This window comes from Rhinolophus ferrumequinum, chromosome 4 (genome assembly GCF_004115265.2).
Source record: "Rhinolophus ferrumequinum isolate MPI-CBG mRhiFer1 chromosome 4, mRhiFer1_v1.p, whole genome shotgun sequence".
NCBI classification, from domain to species: Eukaryota; Metazoa; Chordata; class Mammalia; order Chiroptera; family Rhinolophidae; genus Rhinolophus; species Rhinolophus ferrumequinum.
The window spans coordinates 75,940,195-75,962,135 of NC_046287.1; the positions used below are offsets into that span (position 1 = coordinate 75,940,195).

The 21,941-nt window shown below is 36.9% G+C and overlaps 1 protein-coding gene across 1 annotated transcript; it reads right to left on the minus strand.

Annotated features, from left to right (window-relative positions):
* Positions 1-26: 26 nt before the first annotated feature.
* KLKB1 (kallikrein B1) lies at positions 27-21,510 on the minus strand. Its single transcript, XM_033105095.1, is given in 16 exon segments — positions 27-340; positions 343-508; positions 971-1,110; positions 3,223-3,318; positions 4,723-4,898; positions 7,509-7,674; positions 7,840-7,952; positions 8,052-8,214; positions 8,370-8,479; positions 9,234-9,393; positions 11,783-11,892; positions 12,360-12,519; positions 14,935-15,041; positions 15,903-16,065; positions 20,762-20,820; positions 21,422-21,510. Coding segments are annotated over 15 exon segments (1,911 nt in total). The 5' UTR covers position 20,820; positions 21,422-21,510; the 3' UTR covers positions 27-317.
* Between the last annotated feature and the right edge of the window lie 431 nt (positions 21,511-21,941).

Here is a 21,941-nt window from a genome sequence, read left to right on the forward strand (position 1 = left end):
AGTTCTATTCAAAATGAGAAAAAAAATCACTCTTGAATCACACTCATTTTATTTCACAACAAACAATTGTAGAGCTGTTCAGATATTATCTCCCATTATTATTGCTATTACTGAATGCTGAAAGCATACCTCTGTAAGACATTGCCCCCAGCAGCTCTGTATGCATTGTCTCTTTGTATCCGTATGACAAAGACACAGGTAAATATCACTTTCCACGTTTTTGCAGATAAGAACCTCAAGGCTCAGTATTTGAATTGAACCCAAATTGCAAAACTTATGCTACACACTGGGTTCTTCCCCACCTTTATAAAGCTTCTTCATGCTGGTGACTTCATCAGAGCTGTCCACCACCTTTCTGTATTTTCTCTAAAATCCAGTCTATGTACTCAGCAACTTTGCTGTAGACACCTGGTTGTCCCCTGCGGCCACAGCCTTCGCCCCAGCTGGTGATGCCCACCAAATGCCATATTCCGTTGTACTTACAAACTAAAGGACCACCTGAATCTCCCTGCAGGCAAAAAAGCAGAATGATAGGAGGTTATGACAGATGTGCCTTTAAAATTCTGTAGTCACACCATACACACCACACACATCCAATTTCTTATAGATCTTCAGGTACCTCATGTGGCTCACTAGTTGTTAGATGTGGTAAAAATGTTTTAATTCAATAACGTATTATCCAACAAAAACATTTGACATCTTCATTCCAATGCCAAATCAATGTAATATTCTTATATTTTAGTATAATTATTATATGTACAATTGTGCTCCCTTAAATTAGCATGCCCTTGCACATGCTCACGTACCCATACACACGTATTCAATTTGTTAGAGGTTACTTGTGAAATGATCAGCTCATTTGGCTCACATGTTTTAAAAAACTATAATGAAATATGCTATTGGAAAATACATTTTGAAATGAATTTTCTCAAGTAGCCTATTTTACGTTTTTCATAACCGAGTGCATTACCTTACAAGCATCTTTTCCCCCTTCCTTATAGCCAGCACAGATCATCTGTTTGGTTATTTCATAACCTCTGTATCTTTTCTGGCATTCTTCATTAGTTACCAAAGGAATATTTGCCTTTTGTAAGGTATTTTGGATTTCACCTGTGAAGTAACCAACAAATAACTTCAGGAGGAGGAAATAAAATAAATATGGACATAAGACTAAAGTCTTAAAGCAAATCAGAATGATGAACTTTGCATTAAGGTCATTTCTTTAGGTATAAATATTAAAGGTGAGAAGGTAGAGTTATACACAACACATGCAAACACTCACACAAACACACACAGATGACAGGGACAGAAGGAGGGAGGGAGAGGGTGAGGGAGGGGAAGAGGAAGGGAGAGAGAGAGAGAGAGAGAGAGAGAGAGAGAGAGAGAGAGAGAGAGAGCTGGTGCTATATTATTAGCTAATGATGCAGTGTTGGGACAACCCCAGAACCCTAGTGTCACAAGACACTTTGCTTCCATATTCTATGTCATTCTCTCTTAGAAGTTTCTTAGAAATTCCCTCTTGTTGTCTACATTGACAAAGCCTGAAAGTTCTTACCTTATCGTTTTTATTTTATATGTTAACAATGATAATTTTAAAATATATGACTTTTGGGGAAAGAAACCCCCAAACCTCTAGCAATAGAGTAGTTGTTTGTTCTTCAAGTGAACGCAAGTGAGTTTTCCACGAACAACAATTTATTGACAAATAATTTAATTTCCATCAGTGTCCAGGTTCCCCTTGGATATATGTTGGGAGCTTTCTATGTTTTGTTAAGTTACTTTTAAATCTTCCTGTCTCAAGTTACTAGCCAAAAATTTGAAAATTTTGAATTAGTTGAATAAAGGACTGAATCAGGAGGGATGGAAAGGTCTTGGCAAGCTGCATCCTTTTGTAAAAAATGATATAAATATTATTACTTATAGTGTCTATGAGGAACATAATTTTGGAAAGGGAGAATGATCTGTTCCTGAAATTTTTCAAGGGCAATTGAAATATCCCAAGTATCCATAAGCAGGTTTCTTAACCTAGGTTCCATGGAAAGAATTTCCATGGTCTATAAGCTAGGATAAGAAAAAAAAAATACATCCTTATTTTCACCAACCTCAAACTAAGGTATGACATGTCCTTCAATTATGAATGCAGGCAACAGTCCCAGGTGTTTTAGCTGTACCTCTGACTTTGCCATCAATATAAATCACAGACACTTTCCTATCACATTACAGTTGTGACAGATAACTGAAATTATCATTTGTGCTCAACACAATTTCAAAGTTATGGTAGTAACTAGAACAACTTGCTGATGAATATTTTAACAAAGAAGCATATGTATTACTGTATCATATCTTTTAAAAAGCAGTTTTGCTAACTGTCTTGCAATGTTATCGGTTGCTTTTGTAATCCTATGTGTCTTATTTAAGCATTTAAAAGCAGCGTTCAAGAAGTGGTTCATAGATGGGAGGGCAGTTGGTGTCGCTGAGTAAACACGGTGAAGAGACTAAGAAGCACAAATTGATAGTTACAGAATAGTCACAGGGATGTAAAGAACGGTACAGGGAACATAGTCAATAATGTAATAACAATGTATTAACAACACTGTATGGTGCCAGGTGGGTACTGGACTTATCAGGGGTATCACTTTGTAAATTATATAAATGTCTAACCACTATGTTGTACACTATGTTGAAATTAATATAATATTGAATGTCAACTTTATTTAATTGAAAAATAACCAAAAAATATTGAGAAAGAAAACAGTAGTTCATAGGCTCTATCAGATTATGGGAAGGATGCATGAAAAAAAACACACGACGGAAAGCCAGCCATACAAAGAGAGGGTGCGTCTGCCTGTGTCCCGGTCATGAATGTGAGGGGAGCACCGTGGCACTGGGAGATGGGAACACTGGTAATGCTCTAATGCTGAGGACAGGCTGGGCTTCGGTGGGCGTGTTAGCCCTACGTGAGACCAGTCCTTTATGTGAAAGACAAGCAAATGGTCTTATTATAGAGTAAGATGCTTAAAAGTTTACCTTATTCATTCTTCCAGGCCCAAGCAAAAATACATCTTCTCAAGAATCACTGCACAGATATTTGAGAATGAATAGATTGGAGAGATCATGAGTTTGGATATAATTTTAGACAAAGGCCGATTGAGCTGATCCACTCCAAGTGCTTTAACATATAAGACTTGCTTTAGGAACAACATTTAAAATATCATACTGTACCTCTTTCCTTTGTGTAGCCCCATCCAGTTACCCAACAGTTAGTATAAATTGCATTTGTATCATCTTTGGAAGGGAGACATATTGGTTTTTGGAATTCTGAAAGGTATTTTTTAAATTAGAGTGTGGTTAAAATTATGGACATTGACTTTCATAATACAAACTTCTCTTTTCCCACATTCTCTTTCTATAGGATAGCACCAAGAAGAGTAACCCTTTGCTTCCTGCTCAGTTACTAAGGTCAATGATCTAGTAAATTTCTCATTGTTAGAGTCATTTTCACATGACATTTTTTTTGGTGTGAAATTGTCTGGATTAAAACTCAGAACCCACATTTACTGTCAACAGCATTTAGAAGTTATGTCTCTTATTCTTTGTATGATATTTTTAATGGTAATATCAGAGTGTCTACACTGTTTCAGTCACTGTTTTAAGTGCTTTAACTTACTGGCTTAATTATTATAACAACTGTGGGGACAGAGCCAGGAGTGCAGTTTCCAGGCTCTCGCCCTCACGTGGAAAGGTGCTGGCTCAGGTAGTAAATGGTCATCACTGTGATTGGATGGCCATCAGCTGTGACTAGTTGGGCGTCAGCTGTAACCAGTGAGCCATTGGCCACTAATATAACTGCCTTGGCTATGCTAGCAGCGGATGGTGGCTGAGTTAGCAAGAAGATGGTGGCTGGGCTAGCAAGCGCGGATTGCAGTTAGCATGGTGGATTGCTAGCAAGTGGGGTTGGTTGGTTGGCAGAGAAGCGGTTGGCAGGTTGCAGATCGTGTGGATCCTGTATCCTGTGTCTCCAACCCAGCCGTGAGCTCCATGGGTGTTCCTTTTTGGCCTCACCATATCCTGCGTTCTTATGCGGGGAGAGGGACTAGAGACCCTGCATGACACCCAGCATGACAACCCAATAGGGTAACTATTATGCCCATTTTACAGATGAGGAAGTTTGAGTTGCAAAAAGATGAAAGCAACTTGCCCAACGTTACAGGATTGTTAATGGACGCAGTGGGCATTCAGCCACTTTGGGGCACTGTACCCAAAAGGCAGCACCTCCACCTGCCCTGTTACTGTATTCTCAGAGCTTCCTTCTGCATCAGTTTCTCCACTGTTCAAGTTACACCTGGAAATTAACATCTGGCCCCACTTGCCCTCGTATAGTTTCAATATGCCAAAGCCCAAATCAACGGTAATTCTGCGACACTTGTCAACGAAAGCCATGCTTCCCAGATGGCAAAAACATTTCTATGTCTATTATTTCAATTATGTATAAGCAGTTGTTTTCTTACCTGAAAGAACTAATGAACATTTCTTTCCTCTTAAGGAGAGGAGATTTTATGTCAAGTCACTGCTCTTATCTTCCCTGGCAATCCTGACCTTCCCCCAACACCACCAACCAGAAAATAAAGACAATTTCTGCAGATTCTGCCCTCTCGTTCAAATTGCTGTGAAAACTTAAACTCATGCCATTCAGCCGGACTTCTCCTTAAATGTGCTACGTACCAGTATAATTCAAAGGAGCCTCAAGCTTTATTAAGGCAATATCATGAGCAGTTTCTGAGATATTATAATTTTGGTGAATAATAATCTCTTTTATTTGTGAGAAAGGTGTTTCTTTTGTTATCTCTGACAAATTTAAAATGCCAGCATAAATGCGCCAAATATCCGAAAAGGGAAGCCTAGGAGAGAAAAATAAATACCTATTTAAAACCAGAAATGCTAGCCTTGAATATTGGTCTTTTTTCCTTTCACTTTACCTTTCAAAAAAAAAAAAAAAAAAAAAAACTGGGAAGAAAATACTACATGTGACATATTTTTACTTACCTAATCTCTCCTGCTGGCAGTTTGTCATCACCCACACAGCAGTATTGAATAGCTGAAGATTTAGTTAATAATATTAAAAATATACATTAATGTAATTATTTCATGTTTACTCTAAGTAAAGTTACAAGAATGTTACTGACCCATTCTGAGAGAAACTGTGGTCAGGACAAACTCTAGTAATGTATCATGGGAAAATCATGCTCAGTTCACCAAACCTAAAAGCAATTGCTCTCATGAAATTCCGAATTGTCAGGAAGTCAGACTGACACAAGCCCTTCTAATAGGGCAAATGAGGGGAGACATCAGTGGTATTTAAAATCTATCTATTTATATTTTGCGAAGTGTGAAAATTTAAATTAACTCTTTGAATATGAACATATACAAAGGCAATCTAAAATTATTACTTAAAACAAAGTCTTATTTTGTGTAAATACGTGGAAATTTTTATCATCGAGAGAATGGTCCAAGACATGCACAAAACTCTGGAGGAAATAATGGAGATATCAGGTGCAAAGTGGCTTTCTTTCAATGAAGTCACAGTGTCTCCATGAATATTAGCTCTTATAAGCAAACACAACACTGAGCCTTCAAAAATGAAGATTCTTAACATAAATTGGTGCAGCCACTCTGGAAAACTTTATGAAGTTTCCTCAACAAGTTAAAGCTAGACCTGCCATCTGATCCAGAAATCCCACTCCTGGGTATATATCCGAAGGAAACAAAATCACTATCTTGAAGAGATATCTGCACTCTCACATTCACTGCAGCATTATTCACAATAGCCAAGATATGCAAACAATCTAAATGTCCATCAACAGATGAATAGATAAAGAAAATGTGGTATATGCAATGGAATATTCTTCAAACATAAAAAGAAGGAAATCCTGCCATTTGCAACAGCAAAGATGAAATTTGAGGGCATCACACGAAGTGAAATAAGTCAGACAGAGAAAACAAATACTGTATGATCTCACTTATATGTGGAATCTAAAATACCTGTACTCAGAGAAACAGAGAGCGGATTAGTGTTTGCCCAGGGGGTGGAGGTAGGGGATGGGCTAAGGTGTTCAAAGGGGACAAACTTTCAGTTATAAGATGAATGAGTTCTGGTGACATAATGTACAGCATGGTGACTATAGTTAATACTGTATTGTACACTTGAAAATTGCTAAGAGAATAAATCTTAAAAGTACTCACCACAAAAAAAACCCAAAACCAAACTGTAACTATGTGAGATGAGAGATATGTTAACTAACCTGATTGTGGTAATCATTTTGCAGTATATACACGTATCAAATTATTATATTGTACACCTTAAATTTTCACAATGTTATATGTCAATTTTATCTCAGTAAAGCTGGGGTGGGGGGAAAGATGAAAATTCTTGGTCCCAAACCAGGGTTCATTTACTAAAATGGGAAACAACTGTTTCCCTTCACAGGGTCTTTCCAAAATCCTTCCCCTTAGCAATGCCACGTACGGCAGAGCTCCAACTGCAGGCTCATGCTGTTGCTTATGGCGACTGCGGAGGATCCTTGCTCAGCCCACCTGTGCCCCTGGCTGTTCTATTTCTGCAGCAGTATCCCGAATCCTGGGACACAGTAACTGGGGGAGGGGGAAATTCTACGAAAACCAAAAATACTTTTTGAAAGCGATCAAGTACCTTTGATTTTAGGCCTAATAGTATCTCCTTTGCTTATTCATAAGCTTTGTCCATTTTTACATTTCTTATCTAATCATAGCTTATATTTTTTGAGTAATTTTTATGTTCCAAGTATAGTACTAAGCATTTTAAGTATGTCTCTTCTTTCCAAAAACTTTATGAATTAGATACTATTATCATTCATATTTTACAGATAGAAAATAAAGGTAAGAGAATGTACAAATTGTCCAAGGTCATTTATACCTCTAATAAGTGGCAGAGCTATGAATCAAGCCCTGTTCTCACTACAAAGTCTAAGTGTTTTAAAACTTTAAAATCCTGCGATGGGTATTATTTGCCTGACAAAGTAGAAATATTACATCAAATTATATTCATTGAAATATATAGGATAAAAAACGATCACATTTTTGTTTTACTAATTACTATTAATATCACTTAGTACCTTTGTGAATCTATGGGTCTGAAAAATCATTCTTTGAAGAATACATTTTGGGAATGGTCAGTGGAGGTGGCAGCAGTTGGGACTTTTTTACGTAGTTATTCTTTAAAGCAGGAGATATTCCCCAGGGAGCATCAGTCTCGCAAACACACCCCACTCTGGTCTGATGGGTCAGAATGATCAGTGTTTAGGCCCTACTGGTTGTCCAACATTTTGAATACCATTTCTGCTTTAATTTTTTTTTTAGTTAAAAAAGAATAACCTTTCATTAAGAAATTGTCAAGATGATGGCGAAATTGATTATAGATTCTTCAACCCCCAAAGGCAAGATAAGACCCTGGATAAGATGTGGCCAAAACTTACTCATCAAAGCAATGGGCAGCAGTTAGGACCCACTGTTGTCCAATGATTGACCCTCCACACACATGGGTCTGGGCTGTCAGCTTCACTTGCAGGCTGACCTGCCAGGGCCACTCTCCCCAAGAAGAGTTGGTTCCTCCAACAATGCGTGCAGTTGTTTTTGTACAGACTAGAAAGAGAGTGTTGAAATTAATGGCTGGAATGAGAGGTGACTCAGAGTCCTCTTCAGCCACGAAAGACATAAATACATACTTTGATTACTTAAAACTAAGCAAACTCTGAAAACAATAAGGACATCCCTTTATAGTTCTGTGAAAAAGTGAGGTTTACTCACCAGAGCTGTCCCCACTTTTACACAACCTCAAAGAATAACCAGACCTCGCTTGTTTCCCATGTGTAATTCCAGTCGGGGAACCATCCAACGATAATCGTAAGGAGCACTTACATCTAGATGAAATGATCCGTATAAAGATTAAACCTTCACAGAGTGGGGAAGGTCATGAAATTGTCTTGCCGACTGTCTTAGAAAAATAAACTTTCACTAACTTCTCTCCTCTACAGTCTTCTGGGAGTGAAGAATAGGTGAAAAACTGACAGCGAACCATCTTCGTACAAGTCTCTTGGCAATCATTAACTCCTCCAACGAAGGTCACATTCAGTTCTTCTCCTCCAAAATCAACTCCTGCATAAATTTTGGAATGGCAGGGCTCTGTGGCAATTATCAACAGAAGATATAAAATGAAAACAGCCATAAGCCATATTTATATAAGTTTCTGGTACACTGAGGATTGTTTCACTAACTATTACTTGTTAGAAGATCATAACATTTGTCACATTGTATGTATTATTATTGAACCACATTACCAGGAAAAGTTCGTTTGCAGGTTAAAAGGCTATATCCAGATAAAGTGTTTTCCTGAGGAGTCGGGGAACTCGGTGTCCCACTTTTGGAAGTCTTAAGTAAACAAATATTTCTATTGAAAAAAAACAACACAAAAAAAGAGAGAAATAAAGAAAACTACATTAAAGGCAAATAAACATCTAATAGGAAAAAAAAATAAAAAGCACCCCTGAAAATTTTATTCTTCTGAGAAACTGTTCAAAGTAAGTTAGGCTGCAGGATTCTCATAAATTACAGAGATTAAATGTAAATTGAGCCACATCTCCCTCTAAAGAAAAGTGATAGCTACAGACAACCAGAAAAGAGGAGAATGGTAAAATTCCACCTTCTGATGGAAAATAAAAAGAGAGCAAAGAACAAATTCTGGGGGTTCATGCTGCTGATGCTATTATATAACTAGATATCCTTATCTTAGCTCCATCTTGTATATAAAGAAAAGGGTGGGTTATCTGAGGGTAAAGAGATCAAACCAGAATCTTGATCAGGATAAACAAAGGGTCGAGTTAGAACCAATGAGTTTAAAGGATATGCTGCCAGTGAGTGGTTTTTACTTCAAGCTAATACAAAACATTAAGATCAGTAAGAAAGGTATCAGATCCTTCTTTTTCCATGGCTGTTGTTTCCTTGGTTCAACGGTATGTTTAAGTAAGAGAAGGTAAGTAGAAAAATCTGCTAATCTCTTTACTAATCTCTTCCTGGCAGAAAAGTATCCACTTAAAAGGCAGGTTCAAGAGTTTGAGGGAAATTAAGAACATTAAAAAAAAAATTCAAATGACAAAATTAAAGAGATGACAGACCAGCAACAAACATTACACATTCAAGCTCACCTTTGTGATTCTGTATTCCAGGCATTAGTATAGAATGTAAAGAAGAGGCAGTTGGCGTGATAGGTACAAATGGTTCGACATACGAAAGCATCCGGAGTGATGACTCTGGCAACATCCACATCCGAAAATGCGAGGTGTTGGAATATATTCATGTGGCAACCTGTGAGCTCAGAGGGAAGATGTTAGTTACTCCGTAAATGACGTGACTGTAAATTTGCGTGTACTTTGTCATCATAACTAAGGAAATTACGACTACTTGTTACTCATAACACTAAACATCCTAAGTGAAAAAATGTCAGTGTATCCCCAAACTTGTTGTTTGCCATTTAGAAGAAGGAAATATTGTTGAAACTCTCATAAAAGACAGATTCCTATGTCAGAGAAATAAAATATCTCAACCTACGCTCTTAGCTTCAATCCAACCAGTGCAAAGTATTTAGGTTACTCAGCATGGGTTCATATTTTCTTTATATTACCTTTACCCTAAATTCTATGTCTTAGGAGCATGAGATTTTGTCTTATATTCTCCTGAATATTATGAAAAATATTTTAATAAAAAGAGGTAAAGAAAAATATCAGGTAGCTAACAAAAATGCCATGTGCCCGTTGAAATTAGAAAAGAAGAAAATCTTATTTCTTAATTACATTTTTATTTGTGTTTATATTATGTACTCAGTTTACATAGTTTGATAACACAAATTTTATTAAAATATGGAAGCTTAAATGATAGGACAGAAGAAGGACAGAAGAACCTAATTCAAATCAACATAGTTGTATCGAGAGAGCGCCCCCTCTAACATAGTATCTTCATATGGGCAGTCTGGGAAATCAGGCCTCAACTGTTTAACTTTTTTTCTAAAAACATAGACTCTTGAAGCTGGACGGGAACTTATAGGTCATCTATGCTAACCTATAACTACATGCTCTCAAGGATATTCCTGACAAGTTATCCAACTTTTACTTAGACATTTATATTCATAAGAGCTCATTACATAATGACAAGGCCCATTTCTTTTCTGGACTACTCTAGGTGTTGGGAATTGTTTTTTTCTTATTTCCTTCACAGTAATACCTACCTAGCTCTGCTTTATGGAACCACACAGATTAGTCTAATCCCTTCCCCAATGACAGCCCTTCAAAAAACAAAAAAATGAAGACAGTCATCCTAACTCCTTTTTAGGTTAAATATCTTTAACTTACTCCTTTAACTTTTTAAAAAATTTCCCGTTACTTCTAGATATAATGCCACTCTGGTTACTTTCTTTTAAAGTGCTCTAGTTATCCATTGCTCCATACAAAATGTGGAACACAGAAACGCAGAACGGAATACAACTTTTCAGTCATGCTCTGAATGGAGAATGACTGACTGCTATTGAATACGCTGTTTCTTTTGGGGTGATGAAATATTGTGGGACTAAATATTGGCTCACAGTTTTGTGAATACACTGAAAACCACTGAATTGTATGTACATCTTAAAAGGATTAATTTTATGCTAAAAATTACATATCAAATTTTTAAAACCTACTAGGTAAAAACTGTGTATATATTATATTAAAATATAAAACTTGAAAAAACAGAAAAGATGTGAATACTAAAAATAAAATAATCAGTACCATTTGAACCAATAAATCTGGTACACACCATGGAGGGGGTGCACTGGGGAAGAGAAGAAACAAACAGAAAAAGAGATGCATTGCTGCTGACTCTCCCCAATCTTTCAAGGAGGGGCTCCTAGCCCAGCACCCAAAACAGGACTTGGCAGAGTCAGCCCTTGATACTGTGAAGAACTGGCTATCGTGATTTGGTTTCAAAAACAACTTATCATTAACAACCTGGTATACTAAATAAGGTACAATATCACGCCAGTTTTCTGGATAATTCAACGGAAATTACCTCTCTGTTTGAAACTACAGGATTTCATTGATTCATTATGTTAGAATCATTTCACTAGATAATGGACACCACCAAGAAACTACCTTATAATTTTCTCTACACTATCACTGTAGTAGTTTCCCATTGCTGCTGTAACAAATTATTATACACTTAGTGGTTTAGAACAACACAAATTTATGTTCTCACAGTTCCGGAGGTCAGAAATCTGAAATTGATCTTACTGAGCTAAAATCAGGATGTTGGCAGACTGTGTTCTTTCGGAACGCCGTATAGGAGAAACTGTTTCCTTGCCTTTATCACCTTCTCGAGGCCACCAAATTCCTTGGGTCAGGAACTCTTTTTCTATCTTCAAAGCCAGCGGTGTTAACATCTTCAAGTCTCTCTCCCTCTCTCTCTCTCTCTCTCTATCTCTCTGTCCTTCTGCCTCCTTCTTTTTCTTATAAGGACCCTGGGACTACATTGGGCCCGTCTAGATAATCCAGAATAATCTCCCACTTCAAAGTCCTGAATGTAGTCACATCTGTCAAGCCCCTCTTACTGTGTAAGGTAGCATTCGCAGATGCCAGGGATTATGATATGAACATGTTTGGCGGGGGCGGGGGAGGCTTATTCTACCTGCTACAGTCATGTAGTGAAATAGCAGGCATGGAGTTACCAATTTCTGAGAGAGCACAGGGCTTCAGTGAGAATCCAGATACCACATTTGCCAGCACCTTTATACTGGTCGGTGTTCCTGTTGGACTATGCTTTAATAAACAGCTGTTCCTGAATGTGAAGAAAAGAGATTATTTTGCTTCTTAAACTGCAAGGTGCATACAGCAGTCCATTTTTTATTGAAATAATCGATGGTCCACGAAACATAAACAAAACAATCTGAACAATGACTTTGATAATGAGTAGGCCAGGGAATTGCATTATTAATTAGACATCTTCCTCCTCTGCAGAGGGAGGGTTAGGGTGAGAAGGGGGTGGGAGACATTATTCAATAAGACGTTAGTCTACTGAACCCTCATTCCACAAGCACAGCCTATCTGCAAACCGAATGGAAATTATTCTCCTGAGGAAAAATGACACCAAAGTTAGTAAATAAGGAGAGTGCTTATGTCTCTCCTTAAAAGCCAATTGGTTTTCAGTTGGTAAAAAAAAAAAAAAAAAAAAAAAAAGGTTGTGAAGAACACAATTAAATCATAAAATCACTATCACAAGGAACAAACACTATGAATTTTACTTACCGGTGTGCTGCATTGTGAAATGTTTGCGTGGCATATGTGAAAAATTTGCAGTGAATGTCATTGGTGCACTTTTTTTGGCATTCTTCAACACTTGTAACATTAGATACATTAAAATTGACTCCTCTCATATCAATTCCTTCATAAATGTCTCTGTGGCAAGCTGTACAAATAAAATGCATACAGCAAATTCAGTCAGTTTCCCTTCTAGAAATAGATCATCAATTTGAGTAGTGTGGTTTTGAAAGATAATATTCTGGTTTTGGCAACTGACCTATTAATTAGGGGACTTACAATTTTTGTTACATTACCAAATGATCAAACTCTGCTTGAAATAAACATGTCCCCATGTTTTAGAGCACTAGTATAGAAAAGGGTTCCTGTACTTCCAAAACTGCAAGGTGCAGCAATACAGGTGATATTTCATGCTGAAATTATCAATGAGCAGTGGAAGGAAAATAAACAAGGCAATAATAACAACGGCCGTGAGAATGTGTGTTGGGGTTTGCATTAGTAAGCAAACTGACGTGCCTTCAACATTTTGAGTTGAGTGAAGGAGTTTCTCTATCTCTTTGCTTATTTCTCAGCTTTCAACTATTCCCATCTGATTACAGATTGCATCTGTAAGCCCTGTCATTGATGTCTATGTGTAATACCATGATCATAAAATGTGGAGAGTTCTTGTATGTGCATGAGGAAACCATTTCCATTCTTGCTTTAAAAATTTGATGGGAGGAGAACTGACTCTGGGTGGTGAACACACAATGTGATATAGAGATGACGTTTTACAGAATTGTACACCTGAAACCTATGTAACTTTACTAACAATTGTCACCCCAATAAACTTTAATTAAAAAATTGTTTTTCTAAAATTCCCCTTAAGCACTTTTTCAATTAAATTATATCTTATATATAAAGTAAAGATAGATAATTTTTTTTAGACAGTGAACCAAATTTATGAGTTAGGCTCTTGTTTTAAAGACTCAAATTTTTTAGTGAGACTCTTGGTTAAGGAAACCAGCAGAATAAACCATAATCTGTAGTATATACATTTCCACTCACAAGAAGTATAGTTGAAGAAGTCACAAAACTAGATTTAATGATGGGAATGACAGAAAATGTACAAAGTATTAGAAAAACAGAGTATGGAGGTGGCAGGGCAGTGGATTATTCACGGTGGTTCAGTCTCACAGGTTAATGCAAATTAGAGAAATAGAATCTCTTTCAATTCTGCTGCACATGAAAAAAGATACAAGAATTGGAATGGGATACTTATAAACCAAAACTTATCTTTATGGCTAGTTGAAAGCTATAAACGTACTTCTAAATATTTTAAAGTAAAATTGGTCCTGAGTTGAGAAACTTTATTTGCCTGGGATCAGTTTTTCACTTTAATTTCCTTTAAGATATTTGGGCAAGCTCTGTAAGTAGACTAATTTTTTTGGCAGGGGAAGAGGGAACAATAAGGAGTATTTAGAATGACCCAATATTATTTTTTTCTTCAAATTTCACCATAATACCATAATTGAAAATACTTAATTGAAGAATTTATACTAAATTATATTAAGATATCAATTGATCTTATAAAATAGGAAGTGTACTCCTCCTCCGGTAAACTACATATTGGCTAAGTCGGGCCCCATGTTTATAGCTAAGGACTGCTTACTTCACAAACTGCAGGCACAGGATGTGTATGTGTATTGAGGGAGTGGTGTTAATGAGGAAAGGGTGGAAAATGTATAAACATCTGAAATTTGACGCTACGAGATTAACTGTAGATAGGAAAGATAAAATAGCAATGATGTACAGAATTTTTTTCAGTACTTTTCATTTGCAGATCAATCATGTTAGAGACATAGTTCACTTGCCTTAAATTTCTTAGGATATGGTCGAAAATTGTTTCATGAGATATTAGCAGCAGTAAGCATTAGAATTAATTTTCTGGCCTTCTACTCCTCACCTTTCTTCTAAGAAATGTTATTCTTGGCAAGATTTGCACAGCCTAGCCCTTCAATTTGGGGTTTAACAGAATTTAATTTCAGCACGATTGACATTAGAGAGGAGAATCTTTCTTGTGGGGCTCTTCCAGTACCTTCTGGAATGTTTAGCAGCATTTCTGGTTTTATTCACTAGATGATGGTAGCATTTTCCCCCACATCCCTCCAAAGGTGTGACAACTAAAAAACATCTCCAAATATTGCCCAATGTCCCCTGGAGAAAGGACAAAATCACCATGAGCTGAGAACTAGAAAGAACCACTGGTGTATAAATTACCATCAGGTGAAACACGGAAATACCCTCTGTGTTGTCTTTAAGATTCTTATGTGGAATCAAGGGGAGACTATGGTTTGGATCTGTATTCGCTGTCTGCAAGCCTTACACTGCAATGCTAGCATCATAAAAAGCAGAGGCTCACTAAGCTGATAAAGACATGAGGCTATCCAGAACACCGCTCCATCCCTGTCCTTTTCCTAAGGGTTCCCTTCCAAAAGTCCGCGGGAATGCAGACTTTGAGCAGAAGTTATTTTAAGGTAGACTCATTATTCATTGAAATTTAGCAAAGAAATCCACACCTTACCACTTATTCGATGACCACATTGCTTTAGGGAATGCCCAGAAATCGCCCTTGTCCGTGCCACCCGTGGCAGGGATCCTGTAACACTGTCTTTCAAGAAGCAGCCAAACCTGTTTTTAAAAGTAGCTTCACTTAGAAAGTAGAACAAAAAACATACATTGAGGACATGTCTAGCATTTCTTCTACACTAATAACTATAAGCAGGAATAAGGAAACTTACAGCTTCCTTGATACTTGCTGGAAAGAACATTCTTAAAGGCAATACAATACTATCTAACAGCCTTTGTAATACCTACCTTCAGCATTGTTTTCCTTTACATTCACGTTTTTAAGTACAGAAAGTCAATCATATTAAAGAGTTAATTGTGTTTCCTGTGTTTCTAAACTTTGGAGGATTTAATTTGGGGGATTTAATTGCCAACTATTTTTCCAATGCTCGCTCTTTTCCAAACTACCAGTTAATAATATATATTCACAGGTGCACACACCCCCAAGCGTATCATGGGGGCCCAAACTGGTCACAAGCTCTGGATCTTACTCAATTACATTCTCAACAAAATGCCCGCTTTCTATTATGTTTTCTTAAGACTGTGCTATCTACAAATGGGGTCATGAATCACGTGGCAAGTATGTGTCCTTGTTTGGGTGAAACATTCACCTGTTATTAAATCCTTTCTTGAGACAATCTCCTCACCCAATGATTTACAAGCATCTTCCTTGAAGCCTTTGATAGAAAATGATTTTGTTTAAAATGCAGATTTCTAGGTCCAAGAGACTTTGGATCAGTAGGTCTGGGCTTTAGCGTAAGAATCTGCTTATGTAAGAACCACTTTAGGTGATTTTGATGAAGCTGGTCCTTGAATCCCACTTGAGAAACATAACCCTGTGATATGCTAAGCTATTCTACACACACAACTGATTCCATTTTGAAAACTGACTGGTTTCTCCAATAATGAAATATCAACTTTTACCTTTTGCCTGTGTCAGTTGTTGAACTTGCAGGAAGAAAACTGAATAGCAAACACCTCGGGTGGAACGTGCACATCATCTGACAGTGCTGTGCATTTGGGGTGTACATGGAAGTTACATCCCCACCTTTGAAGAAGGTATCTTTGTACAGTTGAGTCAGGCACTCTGTAATATAATCATTGAAAAAAAAGCAAAAACCTATTCATTTGGAAAGAATGTAAATAATACTTTTGATAGAAATGTATCTTTGTTCTGAGCCTTCTTACTTCCTCCATGCAATACCCCAAAATCTTTACAACATGACTATAATTAGAGAAGCAGAATGAAATATATTAAGGCAACTATTTGAACAATGCATTATGTTAAAATCATTTCATGGGTACTTCTGTATAAAAAATTTGGTTGATTTTTATTAAATCATACAATAATTTATACATAAATTATCCCCAAGAAAATACAATCCGAGTTTGGTTTCTTCCTGTCACTGAACATGTTATGAAAATATCATGCCTTAAAAATAACAATGTATGTTCTTTTTCAAAACACATCTCCCCTCGATTCTCACAATATGTCTGTAAGGAAGCTAGAGACAAGCTTTATCATATGCATCTGACCTATTTTTTTTTTTAAAGAAAGAAATTAAGTAACTAAGTTTCAAGACAGTACAAACTTGCCGGAGATCCACAGGGCTAATGAAAGTGCTGAGACATACACCCGGCTCTTCCAGCTTCCCGTTTTGTTCCCTTTTCTACTGTGCAATATTAAAAGTTTTTCCTCATCTCGGTTTAACTCAAGCAAACTAACAGTTATTGGGTATTTATTACGTTAGGAATGAGTGCCGAGAAGGCAGTATTTGTTCAGTTTCTACAAGCTCATTTTTAAGATAGTTTAAGCAAATGCATGTATACGCCAAATTGAAACACATTTTGAACTACTTGAACATTGTTCACTGATCTAAAGTATCCTGCATCACGTATTATTAGAATATTGTTACCTTTACCATTTTACTCTTTCATATATTAAACCAGGTGTATCCAAACTTTTTTCAATGTTTTTCACCAAGGGCCATATGCAGTAAAATACACAAACAGCCGGGCCACTCACTCGAGGTGAAGTACGTATTGCCTCACCTGGTTATTTAAGTAAACTAAATATATTTTTGGAATTTGCTATGGACCAATTAAAAATGGATTGCGGGCTGCAGTTGGCCCGCGGGCCGCAGTTTGGACACCCCTGTATTAAACTATTACTTTCAATATATGAATTTGAGTTTACCTTGAATGACCTACTCAAAGGCTACTTAATAAACTTTTCCAACTCAGGTAGCAGTTGGTCAACTGTCTATTAACCACAGGATATCCCCATGACAACCTTGTCCGTCACCTAAGAGTAGGCATGCTTCAATTTTCATCAAATCTATTTTTGTATGGCCTTTCAAGGAACGGGCAGCTTAGACACATGTATTTTATTAAGCACTGAAGTTTAAAATTTCCTCTGCACTATCCCGCCCCCTGGAGATTCTGGCCCTGAGCTCTATGTGACTACCCAACCCAGCAGGATCGTTTCTCTTCCTCTTAGAGGTGTGGCTAAGATGGCTGACCCTTGGGTAAGGCTTTTATTTAGCAAAAGCAGAGATCTCTTCATGTGGAAGCTTCTGGGAATCCAAGTTGCCAAGTGTGCAGGACTAGATTTCATACACGCAGAAAACACTGAGAATTCTAGCTGCAGAGTGGCCAGTGTTTGAGACGACTCGTATTTTGGCTGGGTCATAATTATCAGCAGCCATCTTTCTCCATCCCAATGCATAAAGAAAGGTACGAACAACGACTGGTGCCAGCCTGGGAGTCCCCATTCAGCCACGGAGCCCCGGTGAACTGCTATGCGATTCCATCAATTGGAAGGGGGTAACTACAAGCACACCAACTTCAAGAGAACCAGAGAGAACGTTCTAATAGGTTATTTGTTTATCCTAATAGATTGGTGATGGCGATGATGATGATGACGACGATGATAAGCTTGTTTGTGTTATATTTTAGAGTACGCTTAAAACAGTTACGTAAGTTATCTCATAACATAAAATATTATATTATATTATATTATATTATATTATATTATATTATATTATATTATATCACACTAGCCCCTGTGTCCATGGATGTTGGACATTGATCTTGTTTAAAAAATTACATAATAAAGAGAAGAAAAGCACTCTAATTTTTAAAGATTGAGTAAAGGATGTAAAAAGGTAATTTGCAAAAGAAATGCAAGCGACAAGTAAGTATATGAAAAATTGTAAAGATGATAATCTTTACATTTAGTGGGGGCTAAAAAAATTAATTCTTTTCCTCCCACCTTCTAAATTCTTCTAGCTGGGTTAATAATCAAATTAACAGAGATAGATTAACAGGAGAAAATCAAAAGTTTTAATACATGTGCATGGGGAATTCACATAACCATGAAAATTCCAAAGACAGTGAGGCTACATTGGGCATAAGGACATTTAGGACAAAGGGAAAAAGAGGGGCGACAAGGTCTTAGATTTCAGAAGTGAGAATGGGCGATTTACAGGTAGTTGACGGGTGAAACATACATGGCAGGAAAATCTTTCTGGGCAACTCAGAAACAATGGGACATGGGGTATCTAGCTGACAGAGGCTGGCCTGATGCCCTCTTATTTACCACACTTAATACAAATTAGGCTAAGGGAGCATTCTAAGACTTCCTTTCTGAGGAGGTTTCTCTGTCTGAATTTTTTGGGCAGGAATGAGGTGGAGGGGAGTCTCAAAGTTTCTTTCTGAGTTTTGTGTCTTAATAAACAGCTTAAAATCAATATCCCAAAAAGCAGCTTCAGGGTGGCAAAAGTTTGCCATCCTTCAATAATTACAGGCAAGGTAAAACAACTAGATGCCCTTTTACTCACTGTAGCAAAAACTTTAAATGATCTAAGTTACCTGCGTTAAGGTAGTGATTCTGGTTGCAAATGATAAAAAAGCAAACAAACAAACCAAAACCAAAACCAAAACAACCTAGTTCAAACTGACTTGAGCACAAACGAAATATGTTGGTTCAGACTCCAAAGAGTCTATGGTATCTGGCTTCAAGAAGAACTGGATGCAGTGCTCAGCTGATCTCATCAAAATACAAGCTGTCTTCATACATTTGCTCTGTTCCAGGGTGTTGCTTTTGCTCCACATAGTAGCAAGATAATCCCAGACGCTCTGTATTATCCCATAGTTTAAATCCAATAGGAAAAAAGAAATCCAAGTCTTATTTCTAGGTGTGTAAGCAAGTCTATTGCCAGGCTTTGGCTCCCATCAGGTGGTTGCAGCCAGCTGGACATGTGCACTTACTCACTAGTTCCAGCCTGCCTGAGTCACAGCCACAATCACGTGGACCAAAACCAGGAGGTAGCAGTTTCCCAGAAATCAATTAGGATACTGCTTCAGAAAGGTGAAAATATGCCAGGCCACAAAACAATTGATGACTATTGGAGTCGGCCTAAGAGGGGTAAATGGTCACTCTCAACTGCTGGTGAAAAAAATCAACTTAGGAATAACATTTTGGAGACGATTTCATAATGCATGTCATAAAATCTTCAAAAATACTCACACCTTTGTATCTGGTATTTTTATTTCCCAAAATTTATTCTACAGAAATAACTAAATATGTGTGCAAGAATGTGCATACAAAAATACCATGAATTGAGAAAAATACTAAGCTTCAAATAATATATCCACTTGCATAAAAAGATAGCTATAAATGGGAAACAAGTTATAAAAAACTATCTATAATGATTAACATCATTGTTAAATGTGTAAATAGATATGTGTAGGAAACTATCTGAAAAACTAAACAGATTTTTAATGATGGCCATTTCTGAATTATGAGATAGACAATATGAAGTTTCTCATATTCTGCTTATTTGTACCAATAACTTTCCTAGCATGATCACTATTTATTTATTTATTCATTGCTAAAAAGATAAAATTGAAGTGGCCATGGTCCACAGTGTTTCTGACTCAGCACTCAATAAATTTGTATATGGTAATGATTACAGCTCAGAAGAGCAATGAAGAGTGAGGTGACAGATGAAGGGAAGCTGTGGTTTGGGAGAAAAAAAAATACTTCTTCCTGAAGAAGGTGTATCTCTTTACAAATGTAACTCTTACCCATCAGGTGTTTATCTCAGGCATACATCCGAGAGGTAAGTAAACAACAACCACTGTGATGTGGCCATCTTAACATAGAAAATGCCACACTCCACAATGATTAATGTAAAACAGTGTCCGGAATCATTCTAATTCTCTGAAAATGGAATGGAATGGATAGAAAGAGAAGTAGGATCAAAACTTGATGTTGAAACTAGAACTATTCAAATGAATGGTTTCCTAAATTAAATTTAAACGAGATGTTTTCAATTCTTAAATGGTTCCCCAGTGACCTAAAAGAGTCACAGTATGTACTGTGTACCCAGTATGACAGTTGGATTGGATCCAGATACTATAAAATGCCTAGCATTCTTTTGAATGTTCAGATAGTTGTGGTTTGTTTTTTTTTTAAATGTTGATACAGGGCTGATTGTTTTAAGATCTGCTTTGTAGAGAGTCCTTTCCAAACAGAAGTTTCTGTTAACACGTACCTGAAGGCATTCTCACTCCTGGGCTCCTTCCCCTGGTGTATCTAGGGCAATACTGAAAAGTGGTAGTTGCCTGACAACGTTAAAAAGATATGTCCTGATTTACTAAGGCCTAGCTCCTTCTCCAAAGTTATATGTCCAGTAGCTTTTTCCAGGGGTGGTATGTCTTTCTTAACTATTCTCCCACACACCCTCAACTTTATGTCTTATTGATAATCCACTTACCACAGGAAACTGTAGCAAACAAACAAATGAAATAAGCTGCTTGCCTGAACGAAATCATCCTAAAAGAGAAAACAATACATGCATAACTATGCTGGTTGTATATCACATTTAACATGAACCTTCATTTAAGGTGATACAGATTTTCTTTTAAATGCCTGTATTGTGAATCAAAGCACACAATTACCAATATGGAAAACAAGGGTTTTCTGTATATTTTGTGCCCAAGGACTTGGCACAAAATGCAAATTGAGACCTCTAGACTAATAATCGTGTTTATTGCTCATTTGCCACATACACTGTTAGTTATTGTGGAAAGGGAATTGGTAGGAGGGAATTAAACAGTTGTGAATCCTCTTGATTTGAGCAGAAGGAAAATTATTGTAAATAATAATAATAATATTGTTCCAGATTCCCTAAGTAAAGAAAAGCTCTCAAAATATTCAAGCCCATTTATGATTTTTAAATCAGTCAATATTCTTTCAATTTAAAAATATTTTACACTTAAATATCCCCATATAAAAGAACACCAGTTCCTTCTACACTCTAAATATGCAGGAAATGAAAACATAAAAAAATAGCGTCTTCATAAAGTAAAAACTATACTCAATTTTTAAAAACCCTCTTTATTTGGAAGCAATCGGAATAACAGAAATTCTCTACCTGAAAGCACAGTTGCTTCTGTGGTTCTAGATGAGAGGGTCTCCCGCCACTTAAAAATGGACAGTCTTCAAGCTTTCCTGATGTGGCACTGCAGGCAGTATTTGCTTGGCTCTGATATTGACTTTGGTTTTCTGCCAACTCTTTCAACTTTTTGCCCTGTCAACATATTCTATGAATGTCCCATTCCAGTGTTCAGCTATTTAATATATTAACTATTTCACATTAGGACCATACAATTCATGCAGTTTTCCATTTTTAAAAATGTTCATAACATTCTCTGTTATTTGGGGTCATGAAGCTTAAATCACGTCTCACTGGACTTTTTCCATTATAATTACCTAGATGCATAACTGAATAAAGGGTGGGTATGGATAGATTATCCTGGAAGGATCTTAAGGCAAATGGTATCTATGCCTTCCTACACCAAAGGCAAAGAATCTAACTAATGACACAGGAATTTTAAGTATGGAAGGGAGTTGGTTGATATTTATGTCCTTCTCCCACCTGATGCAGGAAATTA